General features: G+C 33.0%; 1 protein-coding gene across 3 annotated transcripts in view; it reads right to left on the minus strand.

Annotated features, from left to right (window-relative positions):
- The window catches only part of LOC106878243 (nuclear hormone receptor family member nhr-48), a 329,560-nt gene that overhangs the window by 76,641 nt on the left and 242,381 nt on the right, over nt 1–10,538 (minus strand). The window contains exon 1 of one of the 3 annotated variants that reach the window (XM_014927413.2): nt 5,666–6,056. The exons of the other annotated variants lie outside the window; for them this stretch is intronic. Coding sequence (XP_014782899.1) covers nt 5,666–5,727 — 62 coding nt within the window. The 5' untranslated portion in view covers nt 5,728–6,056. Of the gene's footprint in view, nt 1–5,665; nt 6,057–10,538 lie in introns of those variants that run through there. 3 annotated transcript variants of the gene reach the window in all.

Here is a 10,538-nt window from a genome sequence, read left to right on the forward strand (position 1 = left end):
ACATATATATATATATATATATATATATGCATATACACATGTATATACATATATACATACACATACATATATACACATGTATATACACATACATACATATACACATTTGTATATACATACATATTCACACACACACACACATATATATACTCACACACACACACATATATATATATGTATACATACATACATACATACATGGGTATGTTGATGCAAACAGGGAAAATAGAACTTAGAATATGAGTATATATATATACATTTTAACTAATATTTAGCAGAAGTAACAGAGTGACTCAAGGTCCGAGAGTTTTGTGTGTTGTCACTTATCAAGCACACACACACACACACACACACACACACACACACACACATATAGAGTTTTGCAAAACCAGTCTACGATATAAGCTAATATAATGTAATTTATATAGTAACAGTGATGGTGGAAGTTAACCACACGTTGGTTCTGATGATCAAAGGCATTCTTTCCACGACCAACACATCTCTTGTTCAGACATAGTGTATCTAGAACTACATCGTGTAATGTGTCCTTCTAGCTATTCTTTCTAGATTTTTTTTGTTTTTTTTTTTGGTGCTTCTAACTCTGTGACAGCAAGAAAAAAGAATACATAAAAGAGAAACAACACTACAGACAGTCAGAACAGTCTGACTTTATAAAGCTTTGTTTGATTTGTGTGTGTGTGTGTGTGTCTGTGTTTGTACATGTGCATCAATGTGTGCATGTGTGTGTGTGTGTGTGTGTGTGTGTGTGTGTGTGTGTGTGTGTGCATGTATGAGTAATCATGTACATGTGTATGCATGATTAAGTAAGCATGGAGTGTAAATGTGTATATGTATGTATGCAAGCATATGTATGCATGTTGGCAGTGTCCATGAGAAAAGTATGTGTATGATATTTCATGAGTGAATATGTACATGCAAATGTATATGCTATATGGAAGCATATGTTTGTGCAAATATGTACATGCGTTGAGTGTGTGAGATAGAGAGAGACTGAGAAAGAAAGAAATAGTGTGTGCATGTAGAAGAGGGTGAAAGAGAGAATGTGTGTACATGTAAAAGAGAGGGAAAGAGGGTGTGTGTGTGTGTGTGTGTGTGTACATGTATGAGAATGAGAGAAAAAGAGAGAGAATGAATAAGCAGGAGTGAGACAGAAGTCTTGGCTATAGGTTTTACCCTGCTATCATTTACGGTTGTATACATAAATAAGGCAAGAGCCAAAAAAATAATTAACAGAACAGAATTTTGAAATTTAAATGATTTTAAAAATGCTATAATTTCCCTGCCAAACTCTCTCCACCCCACACTGCTTCTTCTATTCCTCTTCCAGGAGATAAAACTGAAAAAGCACTTAGTTCTTGTGTAGTAGCAATTTCATGGAACATTAAAAAAAATAAAGTTTTGTTCTCACAACCAGAGAAAAGTCTTCAAATATAAATTCTTTAAACAACTTAACAGTATTTATTTTTTAATTTTTAATATTAGCCTGAGGAAGATAGACTCAATGCTAGACACATAAGAGGAATCTAAAAAGAATGGTTATACATTGCTGCATTTTTACAATGGTAGTGCTGTATGTCTAGGAGGGTGGTTTAGAAGTGTTTTGTTATTTTTTTGTTTTTGTTTTTAATACTTTCTTGTGTTTGTGTGTATGTCTACATGCACACATGAGCATGCATGTGTGTATGTACATAATTGATGAGGAATATAACTATCAGATAAGAAATTATTTCCAAATATAAGATACTTGTTTTTATAAAGAGGGGCATTTATATACACATACAAACATACTTTTGTGTGTATATTGCATATATATATATATATATATATATAAAACCACAAAGATATCATGAAAGAAGATAAACACAATAAAAGTTTCAGTTCTCTTATGCTAGATATATAAATCTATTTATATACACACACAAGAGACAGAGAGAAAGATCAGTGACTAAGAAGACTGGTATATGGTCTTTGTTTGGCTGGATGCTTTTCCATGGGATATTCAGAACGGAACATAACATACAAGTGTAAGCACCACCAAGCTTTGCAGCCTACTGTTTGGTGAGTGTCCAAACATGAAACCTGTAGAATAGCAGTGATTCTACAGTGACATAAAAACTTCTCTTAAGAACTCAGGCAGCTATGACTTTCACACGAGGCTATTAAGAATAGTCTGTGTCTTTACTTCCGGTTCTATGGATGCAATGTTAATACCTAAATATACAAAGGAGTCTACAGATTTTATAGGGTTGTGTTTTATTGGACGTATTGAACCCTCTGCATCATAACAAATGTAATTAGTCTCTAAGGCATCAACATAAAAACCAATATCTTCTGCTCTTTCCTCAAGGCCATGTATGTAAAAGGGTGACAGCTTTCAGATGGTGTCTGTGAAGGGAGTGCTTTTGTCAGCATTATCTGACATTAATATCTCATATTTGTTACCCATAATGCATGTATATGAATGCAAGAAAACATTTGAAATAAACTGATAAAACATATCTATCTCTGTAATAGTAAACCAGCATAAAAAGGGATTTTATTTATACAAAGATCCAAGTAACATTTTCGTTAAATCTGATACTGCAGAAATAGGCAAACTGAGAGGCCCATAGAATTGTCCTTTTTTAGAGACACAAAAATTTCTAATAGAAAATATGAATTCCTTCTCCTGAGGTGGTAATCCAATAGCTTATCCAATGAGCTTCTTTAGCTCTACAGAAGGAAGATGTATTAACATATACTTGTTGTTTAACACCAGGTCAGCTATGGCTACACCAATATTTTATGCATTTATACAATGTGTCCTTTTAAGTTTAAGGAAGCAGAGTGTGATATAAGAAATTTAGCTAATATTTCATACAGAGTGAGTGACTACACTAAACCCAGGTCGGCCCCCAATCAAGCAGATAGATGTATGATTAAAATTGTCCTAGTTATGACAAAATTGTATATGTATATCATATACATTGTCTAATGTGTATTTCCATTTTTAAGACAGTAGAGTTTTCAGAGAGATTTGGCTATTTCTAATAAGCAGAGTAATTGTGTAGAAGCTATCCTAGTCGGCTCAATATACGTATGATTTTAATTGATGTAAGATGTAACTTTAAATAATTGTCTCCATTATCATTGCTATCAATAATCCAATTAATCACATGTAAAATTTCCTGGTGTGTCACATTGTAACAGCTGGAATAATAAGTCTAACTTACAGCATTGCTGTACTAGATCAGATACCAATTTCACATAAATTAACTGTTGTCTTACTTAAGCCTGAGACTTGTAAAAGAGGAAACAACAAGAGGTGACATTCATGCCTGTGATATAGATATCGCTTCAAAGAAGCTAAGGCCTTTTCTCTAGCTCCAGTGACTGAAATTCAGTAATAGGATATTTTCCAACATATGTTGAAGGGCTGAAAAAGTATTTTTGAATTGTATGTATGTGTGGAGTTACATCTAAATATATTGATCTTTGTTTTTAACTTTGTTAACAGTAGATAATCCTTTAACTGAAATGTTCAAGACTAGAAGTGTTTGGGATTTCAGATTTTTCGAGATTTTGGAATGTTGATGTATATTTGCATCTATAAAATGGGATAACTTTTGTATTATATAAATGTTATGTGCTATACATTAGATTTATAAAAATTTCAAATAATTGTGCACACATACACGTAATGACACTAGGGCAGGTTTAGTCACTCCCAACAGCTGAGAGCACAACATATGGATTGCAACAGCTGTACATCACACATGAATCTTTCAAATGTTTTCTGAAATTTTCCATTTGTGGCATTTCCCTCATTTAAAAAAATTTGGTGTTTTGGGGTGTTTTCAGAATAAAGGATTCCAAATTACTCTGCATTAATGTCTAACCCAAGCTGAACACCATACATTTTTAAAGAAGCGAAAAATCGATTATAATACTGACCTCAGCAGGATTTGAACTCAGAAGTAATATAATGCTACATATTTAAATGACTCTAAAGACAGGAGAGATATAATCACTTCTGATAGAATTTGAAACTTTGAGTATGTGGCGGTGCCCCAGCTTGGCTGTAGCTTCTGAGCTGAAACTAGTTAAAGAGTATGTAATATCAAATCATATAATCTACAGTATTTAATTCAATAACCAACTACTATTCCTGCCAAACCCATTGCTTTGGTATGATTGGTCGATGGCAGTCTGTATTCAATTGTCCACATTTACATTCTTAGTTCAAATTCAGCTAACTATGCCTTTCATCCTTCCAGGGGCAATGAAATAAGTACCTCCCAAGTCTTGGAGTTGATTTAATCAATTATTGTCAGCATAAAAATGTCTAGCCTTGTATCTCAGAAATCCATAATAATGATTTCAATTATCAGCACATGGCTATAAAGATGTAGTTTATAGGTAAAGTCAATAGAATTTATCCAGTACACAACAGGTGCTTCTATAATCAACCACAGACAGACTAAAAGCTAAGTTGACCTTAGTGATTTAGACCAATGTGCTACTATTCCTTCTATTGTCAACAACATCAGCAACAATGATATAAATGGTTTCTAACTTTGGCAGAAGACCACAGATTTTAGTGAGGAGGAGGGGAGGAGTAATCGATTAAATCATCCAAACATACCTTGTGGAAATTGAACTCAGAATGTACAGGGAATACTATAAGCTCCCTCCCCACCCCCATTCTATTTTAACACCCTACTGTTTCTGAAACTCATTCTAATAACAACAGCAACAATTAGAAGTATATGCAGGTGACCTTTTGAATAATTTCACAAGGAAAAGGAAAAACAAAGTTGATTATTTTACTTTTATTTTTAAAGAGGACTTGCTTACATTTTGCAACAAGTTTTGTTTTCTGCATAGCAAAAACAAAAAAACTTGTGCTATAATAGTAAACAGTAAGAGATTTAATTTCTAGTAGAACTTTAGGATATAGAATTAAAAGGCAAAGAATATTTGAAAAGAAACTAAGCCTATACACTGGAAATATATATATATATATATTTTGAAACTCCTCAGGTCACCATTTATATTAACCTCACAGTGTAACATCAAGAGAACATCTCAAGCACAAAACACAGAGTGCTTTACATGTTCAAATACACAAAACAACTATGATTATGTTTGCAAGTGATAAAGATATTTATAATAAGTTTAAAGTTGATGAATGTAGTCTGATATAAACAATATGCTTTGAATACTGTGTTTGGTAATGAACAGCTATATTGGCAGCTGACTGAAGGTTAAAGAAGCTAAGAATTGCTGCAGAAACTCATTCAACTTCAATATCTATAACTTATATAAGCTATACACGTTGAAGTTCCTGCTCAAACCTGCAAGAAATAGAAGTCAAATCTCTTTCAAATCACACTTTAAACTCTTAAAAAATATTTGAACATAATATGAGATGATCACAACATGAATGCCTCTGATCATAGATCTACTGGATAACGGTTGACCTACAGCTAAAAACCAACACCAACATTTCTAAAACAAAATGCCTGGAAAGTGGGGCTCTAATCAAGTTGTTATTGAATAATTTTACAAAAACCTGTATTTAAATGGCTTTTCATTCTTACACACACCAAACTTTTATTTTGGGACTCTTTTAGTGGATGATAATGGAAAATAGGTACTTTACCGTAGAGCTGAATGCCAACTGTTGATTTCTGTATATGGACCTGAGTTATGAAAACAAATCATTTCCAAAAGGAGATTTGGTTGGTGGAATTTGAAGATAAGATTGGTATGATATAGCTTTAAAAATATTACAACTAAACAATATAATCACTGTAGTCAATAACTAGTAGCTTCCAACAATTACTACGAATAAACATCCTCTCTCTGGTTTAACCATGGTAACATACTGTCGTGCTGTCCATCGTACCAGGACATCGTTTTTATAGCAATTAAAAAAGAATTACCAGCAGTGGGAGAACCTCTATATCTTGGTTTTGCTCTTTCAAATTGTTACTTTTTCAGAGTTTAAAAATGTATCGTCAGAAAAAAAAAAAATTGATTTGTTTAGAAAACTTTAAAAACCAGCCTTTGGTTAATAATCTAACCCAGTTTTTCTTTATAACTGTATGAAATGTCTAAAATGGAAACTATATTTACAGATTAAAATAGAATGTAGGCACTTCCAGAATAAAATAAAAATAAAACAATGACGTGCCACTTGCTGTTTTCCGGATAGACTTGAAGTATCTAGATGATGTAAATAGGAAGTGGGAGATTCCAACATAAATAATAGTCATAGAAAAAATAAAACAAAACATAATTGATGTAACACATACGACAAGGATATATAGTTAATTACACCTATCCCAACAAATGGGATTGACAACTTGTCAAGATTTGAACCTATAAACCTAGAGGTACATAACTAAATACCTCAAAATATTTAATCCTTTTGATACCAAACTTGCCTGAAATCATGTTTGCTTCCTTCATACAGAACTGCTTTTTTAAAGAATTCATATTTAATTTAAAAACCTTTCATTGTAATTTTATGAAATATCATTCTTTTGAGATATATAACTAAATGCTTCCTAAATCCTAATTTGTTATTTACAAAATTAATTAAAACAAAACAAAAAAAACAAAAACAAAAAAAACAACCAGAAATAAAACAAAGTATTTGATAGGAAATATAGTCATAAAATTACTGCAACACACTACCAACTTAGCCTTTCACCAGCAATAACAAAAAATTATAATTAGGAGGGATTCAATGAACAAATAAATAAATAAATGCACAGATAAATTCAAACTTATATTTTGAAGCTATTGGAAATCCAAAGAAAAATCAGAGTTTCAAGTAGGATAGATAGATATTGCACTTTATACACGACAATGAAATAGGAAGTGGATTCACGTGAATCCTTGCAGAGATTACAAACACTAACAACATTAAAACCAGCAAAGATAGCCATGCTACACACTCCATACATAACTATGACTACAATTAACAGTGAATATGACTCATACATATTTAGTAGTGATGTCAAAGGGTAGGGGATTGAAGGAAGAGGTATGGGGGCATTCAAGATTAATTTGGTGCTTAAGAATAGCAAATTAAATAAATAAATGATTTTTTTTATGATTAGGCACAAAGCCAATATTTCTGGGGGGGGGGGGAAACAGTGGCAGAGGGGAGATTGCACAGTCAAAGGATGAATAAAGCAAAGTCAAACTTTAAATACAGAATTGAAGATTGAGTCTAATTAGTGATGCTTTTGGTTTCATGCTATACTGTCTCAGCCTTATTTATTGGCTCTAAAAAGGATGAGTTTATGTTATTACGATGATAACAGGAAGGTGAAGGCTTTCATGCATCCACCATGGAAAAACTGAAACAGTTCCAACTGCCTATTGAAATCAAACAACAGGTTTAAATAACAACAGTAATTGTTTCTAACATAGGCACAGGGCCACAAAGTAGTAGGTTAATCGATTAAATCTTTTTCCGCTGATAATTTATTTTATTGAATCCAGAATTTGAACTCAGAATGTAAAGAGTTATTGGCAGAATTTGAACTCAGAATGTAAAGAGTTAGAATGAAGATTGCAAGGCATTGTATCTGATACTCTAATGATTTCCTAACACAGGCACAAGGCCTGAAATTTAAGGGAGAGGAAACAGTCAAGTGCACTGAAACCAGTACATGACTGACTGGTACTATTTATCAATTCTTGGGAGATTAAATATCAAACTGGCCAAAGCAAAATTTGAACTCAGACTGGAAAGAACTGCAATTAAATACCTCACTATTAATTCTCTCAATCTGTAACCCTAATTTCTAGCAGCAGTGATGATGATGATGATGATTTCTAATAAGCAACACCACTCTTTTGGAAGAATAATGATAATAGGTAGCAGCAAGCAAAACTAAATCTGCTCCTTTGGCCAAGTTCCAACAACTTATCATGGCAATTTGCAATGGTTACTGAAAATAGCAAAACAATACAAATAGTTAGTGAAAGCGAAGTCTAAACACCATTTTCAGACTGAACTTGAAAATCTAAAAAATAATTATATCTGAAACAAATCTTATATACAGATATTTCTTGAGTTACAGCAACTTCGGTTACAAAGTTCTCCAAATGGAAATTGTAAAGTACAACCAATAATTTTGAGAGAGTCTCTAATGTACTTTTAAAATCTTTAGTAAAATTAATTTTAAAAACTAAAATCACGATATGTATAAAATATATATATATATTTGATGTGGATTTCTTGTATATCACAGCTGCTATCAAGGTTTTCAGTCAAGCATATTGATCCCAGTGCAGTACATATTTGACTAATCTCTATTTGTCAAATGGCAAAGTTACTTTCTTAATAGAAAGAGATACAACTTGACACTGAAGTGCTGACCAGCAAACAAAAGGTAGAGACAGACAAATACATACACCATTATTCTAAACTGTCTTCCCTTACTTGCATCAAATAGAGATTTACACATACATAACTAGTATCTACCTAGATTCCATTTACACAAGGCTACAGCAGAGACTTGCCTAAAGTGCTGCACATTAGAACTAAACCTGAACCATGTGGTTGTGAACTGAACTTACTAACCACATAGCTATGCTTGCTCTTATTAGAGAAATTATGGTATGCTGTGTGCATGTGTGTGTATGATTACAGTTGTTTTCAACCAAATGAACTTTCCCATTTATTTGTGAAAATCATTTCAATTTGCAGAGATATCCTACCCATGCTAACTAGGAACTAGGTAGAAGCCAGACAACTGATGCGACAAGCTACGAAAAATACTATAATAGTTATTCTGACATGTATTCTTTGTATTAAAATGTCAATAATAATTGGTTTAATTAGCAACCATAAAAACCTTTATGTTTTACATTTTTTATTTTCTTAAAAAAAAAAAAAAGGAAGGATATTATCATTAGTACTGGCAGATCACTGAAGACTACGTTTTTTGAAATTATGAGAGCCTTTCATCCTTTCATGAGCAAGATAATACCAGTAATATACTGTTCTCAAAAGCCGATTTCCCAATAAATCAACCATACACTTTCACAAAAATTAACTTGGTGAATCGATATTTTTTTACCTCACATTAAGGTAGTGAGCTGGCAGAATCATTAGCATGCCAAGCAAAACGCTTAGCAGCTTTTTGTTCATCTTTATGTTCTGAGTTCAAATTCTGCCACGATCAGCTTTGCTCTTCCTCCTTTCAGAGTCAATAAATTAAGTACCAGTTGAGTACTGGAGTAGATGTAATTGGCTTACCCCCACTCCAAGCTTGTTGGCCTTGTGCCAAAATGTGAAACCAATATTCTTACTTCATATTTATAAGAGAAATTAAAAAACATAAAAAAAAAAGCTTTTGTTTGGATTATTTATATAAAAAGTCCCACAAGTACCAGTGAAATGAAATACACAGTACATGGAGGAAACTGGTGGTGGTGGTGAGGAGCTTACTATTGAAACTTATGATGACCTATTTTCACATGAAAAATTTTGAGCATAAAGGCATTCATGAAAGGTAAAGTTTAACAATATTCAAATTTGAATATGCTATCTATATTCACACAGACACAACACATACACCTGTATGTCTATTTATGAAAGCTGTTTACTTAGTTTCAAGACAGACCTTTAGTCTCATCAACTTTGACTCCAGGACTTTTACATATATGGAAAGTGTGCTGACAAGACACCTGGGTTTCAGTAAAATCCTACACAACATTCACTGACTGCACTCTGATCATTCTGCCTGTCACAAAAGAACTTTAGAGAAACCAACACAAGCAATGTCATAGTTTACACTAGATAGGAGATAGGATTTAAAGAGTGTTTAAGTGCATGCTCAAAGTCAAGTTTAGGAAAGAGAAATAGGTATAAAACAAAAACAACTAATATCTTCATGGATATTTACTTATACACCAGGAATGACAAGATTAGCTTATTCCAAAAGCCACATGCAATAAACATTAGATGGGAGCTGAAAAGCTTTACATAAAAACATTTCTATTGTTACATGCATATCTTATGACAAAAATTGTAAATACTTTTCAATACAAGTGAGTATGCATACATATATATATCATCATCATCATTGTCGTTTAATGTCCGCTTTCCATGCTAGCATAGGTTGGACGGATTGACTGAGGACTGGTGAAACAAGATGGCTACACCAGGCTCCAATCTGATTTGGCAGAGTTTCTACAGCTGGATGCCCTTCCTAACGCCAACCACTCCGAGAGTGTAGTGGGTGCTTTTATGTGCCACCAGCATGAAGGCCAGTCAGGCGGTACTGGCAACAGCCACGCTCAAAATAGTGTATTTTATGTGCCACCCGCACAAGAGCATATATATATATATATGTATTTATTTTCAAAATGTAATCACATGTGAATCATTGGCAATTTTCTTCCTCCGTCTTCCCTTCTATTGAACTTTCCTCTGTTTCCAAAGAAGAGCGTCAGCTTGAAACATTAAGCCATCTTTCTTTCCTTCCCTGAGCGTCTGCTAATACTTT

This window comes from Octopus bimaculoides, chromosome 3, assembly GCF_001194135.2.
Source record: "Octopus bimaculoides isolate UCB-OBI-ISO-001 chromosome 3, ASM119413v2, whole genome shotgun sequence".
Classification (NCBI taxonomy): domain Eukaryota; kingdom Metazoa; phylum Mollusca; class Cephalopoda; order Octopoda; family Octopodidae; genus Octopus; species Octopus bimaculoides.